Source organism: Gossypium arboreum, chromosome 5 (genome assembly GCF_025698485.1).
Source record: "Gossypium arboreum isolate Shixiya-1 chromosome 5, ASM2569848v2, whole genome shotgun sequence".
In the NCBI taxonomy this organism is placed as follows: Eukaryota; Viridiplantae; Streptophyta; class Magnoliopsida; order Malvales; family Malvaceae; genus Gossypium; species Gossypium arboreum.
Genome location: NC_069074.1, coordinates 7,762,626 through 7,782,441, shown reverse-complemented (window position 1 = coordinate 7,782,441; position 19,816 = coordinate 7,762,626). Strand labels below are relative to the sequence as shown.

The following is a 19,816-nucleotide window of genomic DNA, read 5'->3' as shown; positions in this document are numbered from 1 at the left end:
TATAATAAATTTAATTTTTAATTGACGGAAATTTAAATCCTCCTGTATATATTTTAACTGATATTATTATAGATAATAATTGAGTTAGTGTTAGTTAATTTTTAAAATTTTATTTCAAATTTAAGCTTTTCTCTTCGTCCGGTACTTTCTCTCTTTACGTGCCGTCTGACGTGTACACAAAATTTTACATTATTTTACCCCCTAAATTTCCGTTCCACTAGATCTACCCCGTTTTTATTTTTTGTTCTTAAGTTCATTCCTCTGCATCTCCACTTTGAAACTTCTTTTACTTGAATCAATTTTTAAAAAAATCAGATCTGCAGAAATGGCAACTTTTGGGTTTCTCACCATTGCTTTTTTCCTAGTTTTTGAACTCACCTTCGCCACAGATTCGCCGGCGCCTGCTCCCTCTCTCGGTGCAGACACATCACCGCTACTTGCTCCTACTCCGGTTACGGGATCTCCGGACTCGGCACCATTAATCTCACCGATGATGCCTGCTTCGCCTCCGGCGCCAATCGCGCCGTCCCCAACAGATCTGGCAGAAGGAGAGTCATCGCCTTCAAGTTCTCCTGCTCCTTCACCGGGCGATGCGAGTGATATCAACCACAGCAACATCAATGCAGAGGAAAGCGAAAACAAGACTGGTGGTGGCGGAGGACTGAACGGAGGAAAAAAAGCAGGAATCGTGGTGGCGGTGGTGGCAGCGGCGTGTTTGGTTGGCTTCGGTGGATTGATTTACAAGAAGAGACAAGACAATATCAGGAGATCTCAGTACGGATATGCCGCGAGGAGAGAAATCCTGTGAAGAAGATTAGCGATTGCAGATTTAAAAAATGATTATAAGCGGTTATACATTATTACATGCATTCGGTTTTAATTTGTTGTAGAACTGATTACTTGACAATTGAAATTTATTATCTTTGATTCTTTGTAAGGAATTGTCGTCCATTTTTGCAAGAAATTTAGTGAGTCGAGTATGTACCCTGCATTACCATCAGGTAGCCAACGATTGTCTATCTATTCGTTTAGCGTATGAATTTACGCCAAGCTTCTTTGTTAATTGTTTCTCTTCCAATTTTGTTTTTGATAAGTTAAAAATATATAAAATAATTTATATTTAACTTCAATTGATGATTTATGAAATTATAAATCGGTCAATGCACCATTTCAATTATTGGTGTTTATTTTAGGTAATTTTCCACTTTTATAACAGTTAGTACTACTCTTTCTATTAAGTTTAACATTTTTTAGAAAATCTTTTATTTCATTTTTGTCTTTGCACTTGAAATTGAGAAAGATGATGGAAATAATTGAGAGAACTCAAATCTATCAATCCAAAAAAATGGTATGCGTACTTTATATATTTTGGGGAATAATACCCTGCAGAACTGTCTTCTTAACATTTCACAACGTATTGAGGTACGGTAAGCCCATAGTCAATACGAACACAACGTGCTGGTATTTCTACTGCTGTTATTTTTTTGGTTAAGTACTGCTCTTATTAACTTGTATGTGGATTCATGTGTTGAGAATACCGGTATACAAAGATGGGGACGGCCGATGCCTGCTGCAGTCTCCAAACTCGAACCTCCTAAACTTATTCTTCAGCAGGAGGGTCTACCCAGCGGCCATGATCTTTTATTAATTGGATAAACGCATCAGCGGCATGCCCCATCGCAATTCCACGCTTCACTACAGTCTCAAAGGTAATACAAATACTAGTTGTTAGGTTCACAATCGCAGTATGTCTATCTTCGAAAATACGCTACAGTACCTTGCCAACATAAAGGTCGATTTTTCCAGGAGCACCACCAACGTATCCGAAATCTACATCAGCCATTCCCTTGGGCCATTGACGATGCAACCCATGATTGCAATCTAAAAGAAGAAGAAGAATTATTATTTTTCTTTAATCTTGTTATTTAAACTAAAACAAGAATTAACTTGAATACATCGAATGTGAGGCAGGACAGAGAGGTGAGGATAAGTAATTAACGAAACACGGGGCAAGTGTGACGTCTTTTCTGGTATTTACGTACTTATTTCTTGAAGGTCACAAGATGGGCATGGAACATATTCCTCCAACTAGAGTTCAGGATTATTACATATAAATTTCTAAGACTGTTGTTACTTCGTAATATTTTGAAGTTGTAACTCTTCTTTTTCCCCTCAAAGATAAGATTCATACTGTCTTGGTATTCCTCATTCTACAGCACTGCAGTAAGTTGAAAGAAGTATTTCTGAGGAAATCAAAATCCTGGTCCAGGGATTCTAACAAGACACCGTCTCCGAGTCCATCAACCAGATGAGCTCCAGCATTGGTGCCAGCATTAATGACCAAGTCATCCCTGCATATAGAGGAAAACGTTATGAACTAAAAATATTATGTTCATACATTGCACTTCCATAACAAGTACTATAGGGTTAATTACCTGTGAATCCCACTCAGAAACTGAATATGGTGGATTACTTACAGGGAAATCCAGAGCATTCTCTAATATGCTTAATCATGGACTGGTCTCATCAATTAGATCGGGATTGAATTTGCAAGCTTAACAAATTTGTAACGAGTCATAAGACAGGATTTACAAGTTACACCATTAATCCATAAGAGTTGAGCAAATTCAAGCCATTTACATTTTTACCTCCTAGCTGCAAGACTCTGCCGATTTTATCTTCATTGTAGGGTACGTTATGAAGAAGCATTGTAGCATCGATGTCTTTGAGGATTTCCAGCTCTTCAAAGGGCTCGTCACCACGAGCGGATACAACCAATTTCGTACCTGCAAGGTAATGAATTAATATGATATAAGCAACTATATATAAGTGTTGAATTCAATGTAAAAATTAAGGAATAGCACCTTCTGGCAAAAGCTTATAAGCTCCGGTCGGTAGTTCCTTCAGGTTTTACCAGAGCCATAGCATTAGGCAATGGCTTTGTTAGCTGCTCCGGTAAAGGAGTTATGACCCCCATGCTTATGTCTATCAGCCTTTTTAAGAGCACGTAGAATAATATCGATCATTTCATTTCAATTGTTTTTGCAGAGAGATAGAGAGAGAAAGGATAAGAGATGAGTGGGAGGAAAGGAATCAGAGACTTCGCCTCCCAACAAAACAAAGCAAAAGAAGGCAGATTCTAACAGCATCACTGTCGTCTATCGGTGGAAGCTCCCTCAATATGATTGAGTCCACTGTCGCCAAGTCCTAAATCAAGAAAGGCAATTCAATTGTGATGCAAGCCCACATAATGTAGCTAACTTATACGTGTATGGACCGAGAGTAGACCTTAAATGGCATGCCAACAACCAGCTTTGCTGCAAGTGACTTGTACAAGAGTTCCGGTGCCTGAATAGTGGAAAAAGGGATCAACAACAGTCTCTACATCTCACCCAAAAAAGAAAAAGGAAGCTACGAAATTGATCCAGGGAAACAAACATAAGTAATGAGCCATCACGGTGCAAGACACCTCTATAATCAACCTCTTCCCCCTGCAAAGGATAAATTGTAATATATTTTAATATTAAAATATTCAGACTAGTGTTTTATGTGAAAACTTTGGGTAGCTTTAAAATATATTGTATATTTAATTCTTTGAGTAATTGTAATTAGTCAATCTATAATATATTTAGGCTCTTTTATTTAAAAATAATAAATTTTATTATGAGAATATTTTTTTATGTTTTTATTTAAAATTTATAAAACAATTTAAATCAAAATAAATTTATAAATAATAAGACTTCAACTTAAAATGCTTAGATTCTTAAAATATCAATTTTATCATTTTAACTAAAATTTTATATAATTTTTAGTATTTTTATAAATATATTTCTATCTAATTTATTAAGAAATTATAATAAAGCTAATTGAAATTTTGATTGAAATGGTAAAATTAAGCTTTTAAAGTTATGTTATCTGAAGTTTAATTTTTTTATGATTTTTATTAGTTTTATATAAAAGAATAAAATCAATGTAAAATCGCAAATATGTATTCCATATTTATATACCCTTTCGCAAGCACATTATAACCTAATAATTCATGGAAGCCTCTTGGGAGATCAACCTCAAAGACAAAAATTTTCAAGGTTCCTTGATGTCTGGTCTTTGAACCAACCTTTTTCATGTATGATAGCCTATTTGATTTACATTACAGAAGAAAGCATCGATGCTTGAACTTTGTATAAATAATATATTATAGTGTGAAAGCCTCCATTTTCAGGTTCTCGAGTAAGCAACCGGTTCAGCTCCCGCTGAAAGTTTCTGCATTTTGCTGGCTTACATTAGGACTTCTGTGTGTCTGAGGTGAATTAACAGCCCTAGGGGATTGGATTGGTGGATGAGTCGTCGTTTGCGATCTATGTCGCTGCTGCCACCAAGCCTGCCACCTTCTTCTCCATCGAAGGATTTCGACAATGATCGAACTCCCACTCATTGCAATACCAAATCCAGAAAATGTTGCCAGGAGAATTGATAGAATTGACTGTACTTTCACCTGCAGGCAAACAAACCATTAAATATGAATTGATTTTAGTCAACCCTGTTTCAGGCATATTATAGTACTTTCAGAAATTTCATAACCGGGTTCAGTACAACGATAAGCATTGCATCCATTGTTCTTGTTTGATCAGTTTGCAATCTGATCAAGTCATGGTAATAACACTTCTCCAAGGAAGACAGTTATCGAATTTACCAATGAAATTGCCATTACTCAAAAATTCCGTCTCACCGGTTTACAATCTTACAGTCAAGTCAAGTAGTTTCGAATCAGTATTGCAAGGAAACCGGTGCTAAAATGTGTAAACAACCACTTACCAAAGAATAAAATATATGAGCGAAGAAAACCACCAAAGCAAATTGAATCGATGCGTAAACCCAGACAAATCTCCGCTGCACTGAATACGAAAGATCAGGTTTGAAGTTAGAAAAATCTTGAGAAAAATCTTGACAACAGTTCACAAAAATTTCCTATCAAAGCAATAATTTCCTCCAAAATTTCACAGTTAGCAAAAATATGTGCGACCTACCCATTGTTGATGAAGTCATGGATGAAAGGAGGCCAAGCACACACGAAAATGGAAGAGATATAGCAATTGCTCCGGTACCCATTTTTCCGACCTGCAGGTAAAGAAATATATATATCAAGGATATGTAGTCGTAAAACAGAGCAAACCAAGTGAGAAATCAGTTATCTTACCAGAAGCTGCTCAAGAAAACAAAAATATGCAAGCATGCTGACAATGACAAGAACAGGGACCTCCTGCCAAACCCTGCAAACCTCAAACTAATAAGCTAGGAATACAAAAGAACAAGAAAATATAGAAATAACATAGAATTAAATAGTGCACTCCTGTAAATCAGATTTTACACAATATTTGACCTGGATACTTGTCGAATGTACTAAAAAGATAGGCATGATTGCCCTGAGAAGCCAAAGACATAACATACAATCATCGACAACAAATAATGGCACAAGTTACAACAAGGGAACAAGCACAGGGCATATTGATTAGAGAGACTTTGCAAGTCCGTAAGACACGCTTCCTTGTTTCAAATTTTATGATGAAGCATTCCAGATCTTACCATTACACCATTCATGCGTGTTCATTTATTTTTCTCTTCCATTTAAGATGACTTCTAACAAGAGAGAAGCAAATGCAAGGAATCTTGCGGATAGGAAACAAACAGCTGCACGTTATCACATTTTACCGGAATCCTACAAGTTTCAGCAATCATAGGTATATAATTCTGTCAATTAACAAATGGTTGTGTCACCTGTACCCTTGAGCATCAGCCTGAAGAGCACCGTTTCGAGCTCGAATACTTTGTATTCTTAAAAGAGTGACGGGTAGATTCTGAACCTCTTGCTTGCACACATCACAAGTTTTGTTGCCTTTGATGCTGAACCATTTCACGGCGCAGTCTTTGTGTGCCAAAGCAAGTTCGCCTTTGCAGCTGCATTCCATTTTCAGTGTTTCACCTCCTTCACCCAATTCAACCAGACAAATCCTACAAACAGCCTCGTCTTCTGGTATGTCCTCACCATCAGGATCGCCATTTTCTGTATAATGAATTTACAGTAAGACCTTGGTTTGTAATGATAGTTAATAGATCCCACAAGTACAGAGTGCAATTATCTTAGAACACGGTTACTGACCAAAGTTATAAGTTATTAGTCAAATCATAAGAGTTGATCTAACGGTGTAAGATTCCATTTCTGATCCAATAGCATCTTCGAAATCTGAAGGACTTTTGAGGTAAAAAGGGGTTCTTGACGACAAACTCGCAAAGGCTAACAAGCTTGTACGGATTAATATAGAGTAACACTTCAAGATCTATTGTCTACTGTATCATAACATATTTTAAAATTGAACATACACAGAAAATAGAGATAAAGACAAGGGAATACCAGCATCAGGTCCCACGGAAGCATTTGAACTTATTTCTCCTTCCTTTACTCGTGGAGTTGAGGGAACTACTCGGAAAAATGAATCCATTCTCCTTAATGTTGTTCCGTCCTTGTCATTTAAGGGAACAGAAAAAGAGCGAGATATCTGCAGCACATTACCTTTTCTCTGCAAAAGAACTAATAACATCAAACAGTATGCACACAAAATCCTTGTACAAAATTGACTAACTTCAGAAAGAAGAAACCCAAAAAGTATTTATAAACAAATTCATTCTACTTCACATTAACAGAGATTTAGATGCTCTTCATTTAACATCAAGGCCGTCTCACTTGACCAGGTCAATAGATTGTGTATGTTACATAATTCAATAATTCTAGGAACTAAATACCATGACATATGCACTAAAGTAAGAACAGAGCATCCAACTAGGTCAACCCAAGAAGATATACTCCAAACTTCACCATGCTCATTATTAGAAAAGATGATCCGGACCCAATAATATATGGTCATCCTCAAAATATCGCAAAAACTTACACTAGAATTTACAGAGCCACCTAGGCTTCCACTGCTCGTAGGTTCCAGGTTCGCATTTGCAATTTGAGTTACTACAGGTAATGACGCTGTCCTTTTTATCCTAGGAGTAAAAATCTTTGAAAGTGACAATGTCCTTGCAATGGAGGGCTTCTCTCTTAGTGAAGTAGAAGAAGATTCAGGCGCAAAGATTGCAGCCTTTTCGATATCTGAATTAACATTTCTCTGCTTGAAGCTTAGTTTTGGTAAGAGACTCTTCAAGGATGATTTGCCTCTAGATGTGGAGGGACCTGGGGATCCACTAATTCTTGCATCAGATGGACTCGGTGTCAAGAGAAAATTCACTTTCCTGGGAGTCAGACTCGGCGTTGGGGGCATCTTTATTATGACAGACTCTTGAGAGGAGTCTTCAAAAGTTCTCGAGGGTATCTCTAGAGAGAGATTGCTTCGCCTCCAATGATGAGAACGAGTTGTTTCCTCTGTTATTCCTGTTGAATCATCAACCTGAAAAGAAAACACACGATAACCATTTATCTTTATTGTCTAAGAAAAATATATAAAAATGAACTGCCCTTGGCAGTTGGCACATTGACAAGCTATGATCTAAGGGGCTAGTGTCCCAAGAGAAACTACTTTGAAACCAAATATGACATGACAGGGTGATTTCAGCGCATATTTTAGCTACTTCCTCTGCAATTCCGAATTCGCCTGTACAAGTATTCCTCTTAAACATTGAAAAGATCAATAGCACAGTTTCAGTTGGCCAGTCTCTGAAGCTATAATAAAGTGGTGGTCTATTTTCCTCATAAAACGAAATGACCATGGAAACAGCCTAATATTAGATCAAGTAAACATGCATGATCTGCGTCTTAGGTAAACCAGACACGTTCATTCATAGCAATTCCACAGTTCCAGCTATGAATTTTCACGGTAAATTAATGCCGGCAGGTTCTGAGCTTACTTTTTTATAAAACTAGGCCGTATTCAGATGAATAAGACAAATAGAACATCAACCAGGGCTATACTGGCATAGAGATACCGCCAAATACTTCACCTCAAAACATCCAAACAGACAAAACTAAATTAAAAGGTTGTCAGAAGCCATGCAGATCCCAGAAAAGAAGGAAAGTAATGATGGCTAAACTAGTTAACACCCTCAGTTGCAGCTAGCCCTTTTGTTCAAAAAGAAAACAACCAAAAAATACAAACAATCAATATCATTTGGTAGCATTAAAAAAGAACCCATGAAAGTTCTCTTCAAGGTCTCAAAACCTTTGGAATGAAACTAAATCCTCTGCAATAACAGTTCCTACTCAATCCAAAAAGACAAAAAGGGGGGGGATAGAAACGAAAACTTAAAAACAAAGAAGCTGGAAAATACCTGTTGAACTGGAGTAGTTCTCTGGCTTGGACCACCTCCAAGTTCATGTTCCACAGACACATGTTTCCCTTCAGTCCCCATTTTTTTCATTGAAAAAAAATCAAAGAAATCCACAAAAACTAAATGACCCAAATAAACAGCCTTTTGAAAGAAAAAAATAACAATATTTGTACAACTTTAAAAGGATACGAACATAGTTAAGGGATGAAGATGAGAAAAAAGGAGTTGTTGTGGGCTGGTGGGTTTTATCTTGAAAAGTGTGGGAGATGAAGAAGTTAAGTACTTTTAGAGTTGGGAATAATGTTTCTCATTTAAGGCAAAGAAAAAAGATGGTGGGCTAGACATGGATTACTTACTCACATACTCTCTCTTCCCCACCACAACAACATCAACAAATGTCACAATTTACCACAACTTTTACTTCACTAACTTTGTCTGATCTCATTCACCCAGTGCTTATGGACAAAAACCCAATTTATTTTTTTTCAACTCTTGGCTTAATCAAAGACCTTGTTACATCTGCGAGATTGCAACCATGGCTCCACTTTTTCTTCTTCTGTTCAAAGCAGCTAAAGATCAGTGGTATTAATACAAGTTGCGTGTTGTTGTTGGGTTTTAAGAGTGTTTTTATGTCTCGAATAAGCATCACGCTTTCTCGTGAGAATTTCGCCCTATAAAAAGGATTTTCTCATATACCATACATCTACGTAGAAATAGGAACTTTGTTGCTATTAATAATTTCAAGGATTATATTTAATGCAATTTTTTAGCCTATTGGATTCATACACGCGTTCCTTTTGATAATACTATAGAAGAAATACGATTCATTCTTTCAAATGGGAAGTTACATGTAATAATTACACAAATTTCATATGTATTTTGATATAAAACATTAAATTGAAAGGTTCTTTTTAAATGTAATCATGTATGATATTTTATTATTATTACAACATTCGATTATTTAATTAGAGAAATTAAAGTATCAGTCTTTGAATAAACAAAAAACAAAGGAATCATGAACTGAATCAATGGAGAAGATCTGTTGTTTTCTTTTGGCACCAATTGGCAAATATTTATTAAGGATTGTAATAATTCAATTGAGAACAATGATGTTAGCTTTATTTAATAAATTCAATTGTTGGTGGTGGGTATCCTTAGGAAAGCAGCAAAGCAACATTGGTCCTGCATTTTTCCCCTATTACAGCAGCTTTCATTTGAACAGAGACATGATAATTTGATTAAATTATTTATATATATATATATATATATATATATATTGCACCTTTGCAGAGCATAATTACAGTTGGGTTTGTTCGACATGATAAAAAGTAAAAATAAAACAAAAGGCTAGTGATAATTTTTCTTGAAAACTGACTTAAGATTTTTTTTGTTATTATATAAATCTAGTATTAATATAAAGAAGTTGATTTCATGAATTAATTAAATATTATTTTAGTAGTAAAAATTTTATTTTAAAAAAATTACTTAATAAAAAATATTAAGATTTAAATTCTGCCATTAATTTTAAAAATAAACTAACAAATATATTAAACTTTCGATTCAATTGGTCTCACTAGTTTTTTTTTTATATTCTCTATCTTAATAATATTATTTTAATATTCGAACATGTATTCTCTCATTACAAGTATAAAATATCTCATCATTGCACTAAACATTTATCAGTGAGTTTATGTCTCTAAATAATCAAGCAACAACTTAATTATAAAATCAAGAAAATCTTAATTTTAGAAAACCAACAAATATTATTATAAGATTATTTGGGTATTTTAATATTTTATATGATATCTAAAATCTACTTAAATAGTCTTTTAGAAGAAAAAATTCCTCTAAAACTCTCTCTATATATTTTTAATAATAACTACCTACCTACTCATATAATAACACTCCCACAGGAAAAATAAACAAATAAAGCTAATTATTTGGTATATAAGAGCTGGAATTTTTAGCTCCACAATTAGATTGTAATATCTTTAGTTTTAAATATAATTTATCGATACCCGTTATAAAGTTAAAGATTCTGTCTATTAGTGTTTTAAATAACTATTCATACCAAGTATAAGATAGTAGTAAAATCTATAAACAGAATATTAATAAAATTATTAAAATCTTGTTGTCGTGACAACTAAATCTAAATTAAATGGATAATAAGGTAGTGGCGTGACCAAGTGAAATTTTCCGAAGTTGGTTAATATTAATTCCTCAGTTGGATGTATTGACACCTCCTATCCATTACAAACATCACAATCTAATTAATTTGATACAGTAGTAGTGTCCCTCTAACCCAACCTAAAACCTATCTGGACATTTAAAACTCAAAAACTGGGTTGAAAGTGAAACTCGGATCCTTGAGCTTTAGCTACCATTTATCGTTTTCTAACTTTATTATTTTTGCTTTTTCCTTTTAAAAAAGAAGCAAAAAAAAGGAAGTTCTTAGTTTGAAGAAGGTGAGTGAACAGTCGGATTAACAGTAAAAAATGGGTCACCTTTTGCCTTTGCTTTTTTATTTCAAAAACGACGTCTGCTTTACGTCCAAAATAGTCTGTCACTGTTGTTTCATACTCATCCCCTTAAACTTTAGTCTTAATTCTATATAATCAGACAGTAACCTACGCAAGTTTTAAATTTTAACATGAATATTATATGTCAGATTTGGCAAATTTGGCAAATTGACAGAGCTTGAGTTCTTTGATTTAAACAGTTAGAATAGTTAAATGTTGAATTTTTAGCTGCAATAACAGTGGAAGAGTGCAGTCAAGTGGAAAGGAAAGGGGAAGATCTGTTGATTGGATTTAAATGATTGATGTTGCAATGAAAGATTATGGCAATCAAAAGGGTAGGAGTGGAGGGACCCTAAAAGCGTGGAAATGAGGGAGGGAAGTTGACAGGACTTTACAAGTCTTTAATGGCCGCTAAGTGTTAACCGTAAACGCCACCTCCTCCACTAGCTAGGGTTTTATAATTATATATTCATTGATACTATAAAGTAATTGAAGAATGACGATGAAAACATGAAAATGACCATATTCGTACCACTTTTCAACGTCAAAATATGTGACTCGCGATTTCCGGTTTCACATCGTTGGAGGTGGGACTATTGAATTAGGATCAGTTACGTGGAGATCTAATGGTTGTTATCAACCAACTGGTCGTGTAACGGATTTCGTTCGATGGATTAAGTTTTTTTGGGGGGCCACAATGAATTAGTTTTAAATGTTAGCGTATGTATGCATGATTGGTTTCTCGAAAATGACTTGTGGATACAAAAGGATTGTTCACTGCATTTGATATTTTATAATATTAAATTGTAACTCATGACACCTTTGGTTCAATTTCAAATAATTTCATCTTATATTTTTATTATATTAAATATATTTTAAAATGTAAAATCTCTTCCTTAATTAGGTATCTTGCATTAATAAAATTAAAATTTTAGGGATTTTTATTTTTTCTTTTTTATTTTAATCGATTTCATTTTTATGTAGAGAAAATATAACTTTAAATAAAAATTATCATGCTAATATAATGTCATTTGTCTTATATGTCAAGTTAACAAATTATTCAAAATTATAAAAATAAAAATAAATTAATCAAATTTAAAATAAAATATATAAAAGTTCATAATTTTTTTTAAAAATAACATGGAGTATGTGGACTACCATGTAAGTTGTCGTGTTTAAAATTTAACATTTTAGTTAGTATTATCATTTTGGCTCTTTTCAAAAGATTAATAGTCAAATTTGACTCTTTTAAGAAGTTAATGAGTAAATTTAGCTAAAAAAGGGACCAAATTGAAAAAAATATAAACATTATAGGCAAAATTTGATATTATACTTTTGGTAATTTGTCAATTAGTATCCAATCAATTTATTACCGTATACACAAAATACTTGATTATTGAAATAATTGATAAGTCATGTAAATAGTTGATAATTATTAGGTTTGGTTTTTCAAAAAAAAAATGAATGATTGTTGATTGAAAGCATTCTCTAAATCAATGTATAATAAAAATGAATCTGATAAATTATTATAATTTTACAAAAAAATTGAGATAGAAAAAACTCTTGTTGAAACTATTTTTATTTTGAAAAACAAGAATCGACTTTAAAACAAGGTATGGAGTCGCCACCAATCCTTTTTGTTTAGGTGTGATAGGGTCACCCTGTGGTCGATCATTTTAATAAAACATTTTGGTTTATTAAAACAACGTTTTTGGTCTACGAAAAACTAGAAGATGGATTCGGGAGTCGGTTACGCGCGAGGAAGGATTAGCACCCTCGCAACGCCTAAAATTAGTACCGTATTGATCGATTAACGTCCTAATGTTGAAAATTTGAAAAGATTTTAAAATACAATCTTTAAAAACGTTTGGATAACTTGAATTAGATATTGAGATTCTCTCGCTTAGAAGGAATAAAATATTACGTCCAGCACGATTGGATACAATATTTCGAACCCTCGACACAAGATCATCTCAGGATTTCCAAAACACATGCACTTAAGACTTTTTAAAAAGGATATTTGGCTATTCAATCCAAACGGTAAATCGAAACTCAACACGATTGGGCACGATTTATCGAATTTCCAAATACGAAACATCGCCTCATTTTAATTTGAGAAAACATAGATGAAATTTTAAAAGGATATTTTGTATTTTAGTCGAATGGAAAATCGAAGCCTAGCACGATTGGGCACGACCTCCCAAACACGAAATATTTCCTTATGTTGAGAGGGTTCTTTGAAACACGGGTGATTATAAAAGCAATCTAAAATATATAAAATTATTTTCTATTTAAGATAAAATAATATATAAAACTCTTTAAAAATAATATATAAAAAATTCAAAATATATAATGTGTAAAAAAGTTTGAAATACATAATATATGAAAATATTAAAGTAAAGAATGTGTAAAAAATTGAAATGAGCATTGTATAAAAAGTTAAAATAGATAATAACAAAAATGTAAAATAAATAAATAAATAAATAGAATGTTAAAAACAAGAGTAAAAAATATATATAAGAAAAAAGTAATAATGAAAATAATATTAGTATATAAATAGAAATAAAATATAATAAATAGAAATATAATAATAGTAGAAATATAAATAGATAAATAATAATTAGATAAATAATAATAGTATTAGAATAACAAAATAAGTATAAATAGAAACATAAAAATAATAGAAATAATATATTAAATTAGTTAATTTGATAATAAAATAGCGAAAATAAAAAAAGATTAAATCAAACCTTAAAGCAAAATTCTGAGGCAAATAAAAAATAAATGAAAGGAAATGGACCGATTTGAACGTGCGAATAACAAGGAGGGACCAAAAGGGAAATAATCCCCACCCTTCAAAACACAAAGCTTCAAGGAAGACCAAAATGTAGTCAAAATAAATTTTAGGGCCAAAATTAAGAATAATGAAAGCTTAATTGCAAAACAATAAAAAAAACAGAAGGGCTAAAAGCAATTAGACGAATTTAGAAAAAAAAAAAAGAAATTGAAATAAAATGGACAAAATTCCTACGTAATTGAAAGAGAAAAGAAAATAATTCAATTCCAATGAAAATAGGAAAAGAGAGAATAATTCAATTCCAATTTGAAGTAGGAATACCAAAAGTAATCGATCAGTAATCCGTCCCCTTTCAAAGAACAAATGTAATGGCCCATTTTTAGTAAAATTGGAATAGTGGTTTCGTGACCACAAATCCGATCTAAAAAGAAAATTTATTTTAATATTGTGGCATAGTCTATATTACGATAGGAATACTGCATGAAAATTTTGATAGGAAAATTTTATTGATTATATAGTTAAATTGATAAAAAGAGAAAAGAAAGAAAAAATACATTCTCGGGACTCCGTTCCGATAAATCAGATTCGTAAATATTTATTACAAATATTTACGAAGCTAGTTGTGTGTCTAATTAGATTTTGATTAGGTGAATTCGACTTAATTAGAAGTAATTAGGAAAAAGGATTAGATTGAAATAAGTGTGAAAGTTTAATTATAGATTAAAGAAAATAGAAATGACTAAATAGGTAAATAAGCCATTATTATAAAATGATGCGGTTTAATGTTGAAAGAAAAAAAATCTAAGATATTTTTATATCAAAATATATATTATATATTATATTAACTTAATATTTAAGTATTAATATATAATATATTATATTATTATTGTAATGACCTAATTTTCAGTGGTGTCGAAACAGTGATTCGAGATCACTAAATCTGACAAATGAGTAGGAAATATTATTAATTTAGTGAGTATAAGTTAAAAGTGAAGTTAGGAAAAATTTTGAAATAGTGAAATGTACAAAAAATATATATATTAAAATAATTAGAATTGAAAACGAGGTATCGAGACCTCGGGAAATTTAAATCGAGTCATAAATATTTTTATAAATATTTATGGAGTGTTAATAAGTTAGTATTAAAGTTTCGTCAAGAAATTTTAAAGTACTGATAGCTAATTGAACAAAAAGGACTAAATTGTATCAAATGCAAAATTGTGGGAAATGATTAAATAGCTTAAATGATAAAAGATGGTTTAAAAGGCAAATAGACCCAAGGTCTATTTGGGTTGGACGGCAAGAGCATGAAATCACCAAGAAAATAAAGGCAAAATTGGAAAATTGCAAAATTTACTTAATAAAGCTAGGACTAAAGTGGAATTATCTAGATTTCTTTTTATTTTTCTGCATTCTCATCAGCAAAAACGCCATGGAAGAGTTCCCTTAAGCTGGTTTTTCATATTTTTACTGCAAGTAAGTTCAATTCTTGATTATTTCTTGAAATTTTTGTGGTTTTGTGACTTTTACAACTAGGTCCATTTGTTGAATTCATTAGTTCTTGATTCTATGAAAGAAATTGAAAGTTTATATGAATATGTGCTGGAAGTATATGATGATTTGATATAGAATTAGAGCTTTAAATTGTTTATATGCTGATTTTATTGAATGAATTGAATAGAAAGTGAATGTTTGGGACCTAAATTGTAAAAGAGTTTGAAGTTAGAGTTTTATGTGGAAATTCTGAATTTCAATAGTTATGAAATAACTTATAATGTCTAGGAAAAGTATTAATTGATAAAATTAGTTTAATTGAGGGGTTAATTAAGTAAGGACTGAATTGTATGAACTGTGAAATTTGGGCCAAAATGAAAATCAACATTTTGCACTAAAACAATTTTGGACAGCAGCAATAGTCTAACTTTGAAAAATATCCAAAAATTGTAGAAATTTAATTAGAGGATGAATAAAATATGAAATTAAATCTTATTAAGTCTAGTTTCTTATAGAATAAACGGTGTAAGCAATGGAATTGTAAATCATGAGATATAATAAGTTTTGTGAGACAATATCAGAATGATTTCGGGTTCCCCTGTTCTGACTTTGGAAAATCATCAAAAATTGGAGAAAAATAATTAAGGGATTAAATTTATATGTTTAAAATCCTTAAAGAGTCTATTTTCAATAGAAATAAGCAGGAACATCATCCGAATCTCGTACGATGAGATAATTAATTCTTAGTGAAGAAGGGTTGGAACTGTCAGACAGCAAAATAGGGGAAAATTTAAAGAATAAATTGTACTTATTGGCTAAACCAAAAATTCTGAAAATTTTATGGTAATAAGATAAGTAAGTCTAGTTTTATGAAAAATTAGCGAATCTTAATTTCTAGTTCTGTAGCTTAAGATATAAATAATTTAGTGACCATGACGCAAATGGACAGTTTTGAATATACATAAGTAAATAGTGAAATTATTTATAATGTTACTTGTTGCATGTTATATAAATTAAGAATGTGGAATGGAGAGGAGGAGGGGGAAATATGTATGAATATTCAGCTAGCATGGCTAATTTGTATGTTTTAGGCACATGGACTAAATTGAATAAAAGTAAAATTTTATGGGCAATTTTGTAAAAAAATGTTAGAAATGACCAATTTGCATGAAATAGATTATTTTATTATTTAAATTACAAAATTGAATGAAATTATTAATTTAGCTCAAGATCAGGGAAAAACATGTTTTAAGGATTAAATTGAAATGTGTTGAAATTATGGAAAATTCTGACATTTTATAGAATTCATAGGTTGTTATCAATTTGTGTGAGAATAACGGCTGGAAATAAGGATTAAATTGCAATAATTTTATTTTATTTTAACCTAATGATGAAATCGTCATTAATTAAAAGTTTAGGGGTAAAATGATAATTTTGTTTAGAGCATTAGTTGAATGTATTATAACATGAAATAAATGAAAACGACGATCAAATTTCTTTATAAAGATCCGGATGACTTGAATACGAGACTTGAACGTGGAAAAGAAAAGATATCGGATTAATGAAATATCTGATAAATGAATCGGTAATTTCGGTAATGCTCCGTAACTCTATTCCGGTGACGGATTCGGTTAGGGGCATTACAATTATATTATATATAATATAATATATAAAACATAAGTAAAGTAAAGAAACAAAATAGAAAGAAAAAAAACAGAATAGCAGGGACGAAATAGAGAGAAAGGGAGAAAGAAAAAGAAAAAAAGAAAATTTAGGATTTCAAGGGTTCAAATTCAATTTGGTAAGTCAATTTAATTCATTTTCTTGTAATTATTGAGTTTTATGATCCTAGAATAAAATACTATTAGGTATATGTTGAAATTTTGAGAGTTAGTAGATTTTTTTATATAGTTTATGTTGAATTTATGAATAAATTAGAGATTGAACTTATGAAAATTCAAATTAGAATTGAAAAAAGATTGAATTGTGAAATAGATTGCAATAAGGAGTAGATTATAAGATGTTTGAAATTAGGGTTTATTAGTGAAAATTTGGGAGTTAAACTAAGTTATAAGTAGAATTTAAATAAAAATAAAGTATAGATTGTAATAGAAATAGAAATAATTTTAGTTATGGAATAATTTGAAATGTAAGTTAATGTAAGAAATGATGAATTTATTATATCATACATGTTTATTTTTTTATAGCATAGGAAAGTCATTTAATTATTTTTCTCTAACATATAAATGTTATGTGTTTTATATGAAATTGAAGAGAAAGAAAAGAAAGGAGAGGACCTAATTGAAGAAAAAGGAAAAGAGAAGGCTAAGGAGTGAAGGAAGACATCATCTCAATCTTTTGTTGTAAGTACTACAATATTTTTTTTAATTTTATTTAGATGTTTATATTGTAGTATAGAATTATTTAGAAATAAAATGTAATATATATGTATATATTTAAATTTATAAGTAAATAAATAATAATAATAATAATAGATTATGGAATTAAGACATTTGAAAAGAAAATTATAATTGGAGAAGATAAGAAGTTATATTGTTTGAACATTAAGTAATAATGTTGTGACAAAAATATATGTGTGAAAAAGATGTGATATTTGTGAATTGTGTAATATGCACTAAATTGTAATGATGAATAAATGAGAAATCTTTTTTGAGATATTTATGTAAAGTATTTAAATGTATGAAATTCAGTTTTAATACCCAAGTAGATGAATTTAGAACTACTATGATATTAGTGGCATGCCATTAAGGAACTCTAGCGCGCTCTCTGATTATTAGCACATTAGTGCTCTCCATTCTATTATTAGCACGTTAAGTGCTCTCTGTTTAGCACAACTGTGCTCTCTGTATAGCACTTTAGTGCTCTCTGTTCGTTTGTGCATAATAATGCACTTTTGTATTTGTTCTGTATATCCAGTGTGTTCTATTAAGTCTACTTTGAGCTAAAGTTATAAGTTGTAAACCAAAACGAATTATCAATGTACTAAGGTAAGTTTTATAACTTATATAATAATAAATTAAATTTTGTTAATATAAGACACAACTAAAGAAACTTATATGCATATAAATATATATTGATCAAATGGGATTATAATATTTTAATAGGATTTATTTGCCTATTTATTCTTGTAGTGCTTACTAAGTCTTCACTGGCTTAACGCATTTAATTTTAACGCGTAGGTACAGTTAGTCTCGAAGAGGTAGAGTCGGCTAGAAGACCTCTCATATCATCACATCCTCAAGAGCTTCATAAGTAGGTACCATATTTTGAAATTAAAAGTGGCATGTACATAGGTGTTGTTTTGATCACATCAGAATGTTACAAGACTTTTGTTGTAAATAAAAATGGTAATTAGTATTTTAATGTTTATACTAATGAAATGGTACAAAAGTTTATATAGTATATATGGTATTGGTTGTTTTTAGTTTGAACTTGTAGGGGGTTTTATACAAAATAAGCAGAAATGCTGCCGAAATTTTGAAAAAAAAAATCGTTCCATTCCTAATACGTATTTTGGGCCTCGAGGGTCTATTATAAAGACTTAAAAGTTAAAATATGCTATGAATGTTATTTATTTATGAATTATTTCTAAGTTATCCAATATATCCGATAATGCTCCGTAACCTTGATCCGGTGACGGTTTAGGGTTAAGGGGTGTTACACAAAATATCCCTATTTATATACATGGGGTTTACTAAAAATAGCCTAACTAATTTAATAATAAAATAAAATAAAAATAATATCTTTCTATTTTTAGCCTTTTACCAAGTCAACAAAATTTGATAATCCCTTGGCTTTCTCCATCTTTTTGATTTGGCCACAATTTAATAATTATCTTTCAATTTGACCCTTTTTGGCTTGTTTTCGACCGATTGCATCCTTTGGCTTCGGTTATTATTTTTTCAAGCCCAGGCCAAAATTGGCCTATTACAACTCTAAAAGACAGAAATTTATAGTAAGGAAAATTTAGTAAGATGTGTTTTAAACAATCTTATATTTAATAAACTAAACACCAAATCTTATATATTCAAATTAACCAAATAAAATATAGATAAAATATAAAACTACACACGAACTTTGTTTTAATATTCAATATTATATATCAATTTTAATTTTATGTAGTTTTATTAATTAAATATTAATTTGATTTAATTGTTATAAATTATTAAAACAATTATGGATAATACATTATTTTATATTAGTATATAACAAGCAAATAATTATATTTATATGATATAAATAAAACTATTATATTTATTTTTAAAAATATTTATAATTAAATCAAAATTAAAATTTCATAAAACACAAACATAATTTTATATACATAATTACATGAAATTAAAATTTACAGTTAATTAAACTTTTAATAATTATCTCAATAAAATAATGTAATATGCTAAATAGTTTTAGATTCTGATTACGTATTATTAAGATAGAAGTGATTTTATATCCCAAATCAAACCCCTAAAAGGAAAAGAAGTCGTTTGTTAAAGTGGGATATGATGTGCTCCTGTGTGAACAAGAAAGAAATTGAGAGAGAAAAAGCAAGCAATGCAAATGAAGCAAGCAAGGCTGGGGCGTTTGTGCTAATACTGTATCAACACTAAATCCAAACTGATGCGACTTTAAGAGCCTCTCCACCATCACCCTTAGTGTGATGTGACTT

At 31.0% G+C, this 19,816-nt stretch overlaps 2 protein-coding genes and 1 long non-coding RNA gene across 4 annotated transcripts; 1 reads left to right on the top strand and 2 right to left on the bottom strand.

Annotated features, from left to right (window-relative positions):
• The first annotated feature begins 192 nt into the window (after positions 1-192).
• LOC108451851 (classical arabinogalactan protein 3-like) lies at positions 193-1,063 on the top strand. The gene has a single exon (XM_017749543.2). The coding sequence runs from the start codon at positions 326-328 to the stop codon at positions 806-808; it is 483 nt and encodes a 160-aa protein (XP_017605032.1). The 5' UTR covers positions 193-325; the 3' UTR covers positions 809-1,063.
• A 271-nt stretch (positions 1,064-1,334) lies between these two features.
• On the bottom strand, positions 1,335-2,589 carry LOC128292574 (uncharacterized). Its single transcript, XR_008282556.1, has 4 exons — positions 2,436-2,589; positions 2,043-2,351; positions 1,778-1,881; positions 1,335-1,695 (listed from the first exon to the last, which is right to left on the bottom strand). It is a non-coding gene; the product is annotated as an uncharacterized LOC128292574 (long non-coding RNA).
• A 1,384-nt stretch (positions 2,590-3,973) lies between these two features.
• LOC108449957 (uncharacterized) lies at positions 3,974-8,973 on the bottom strand. Of its 2 annotated transcripts, none has more exons than XM_017747355.2 (8): positions 8,320-8,973; positions 6,942-7,442; positions 6,407-6,572; positions 5,773-6,058; positions 5,195-5,267; positions 5,025-5,115; positions 4,813-4,892; positions 3,974-4,492 (listed from the first exon to the last, which is right to left on the bottom strand). In XM_017747355.2, exons 1-8 carry the CDS (start codon positions 8,407-8,409, stop codon positions 4,241-4,243), a joined length of 1,539 nt encoding a protein of 512 aa, XP_017602844.1. In that variant the 5' UTR covers positions 8,410-8,973; the 3' UTR covers positions 3,974-4,240. The 2 variants fall into 2 exon arrangements, with proteins under 2 accessions (XP_017602844.1, XP_017602845.1); XM_017747356.2 differs by having other exon boundaries at positions 5,779-6,058.
• Positions 8,974-19,816: the final 10,843 nt, after the last annotated feature.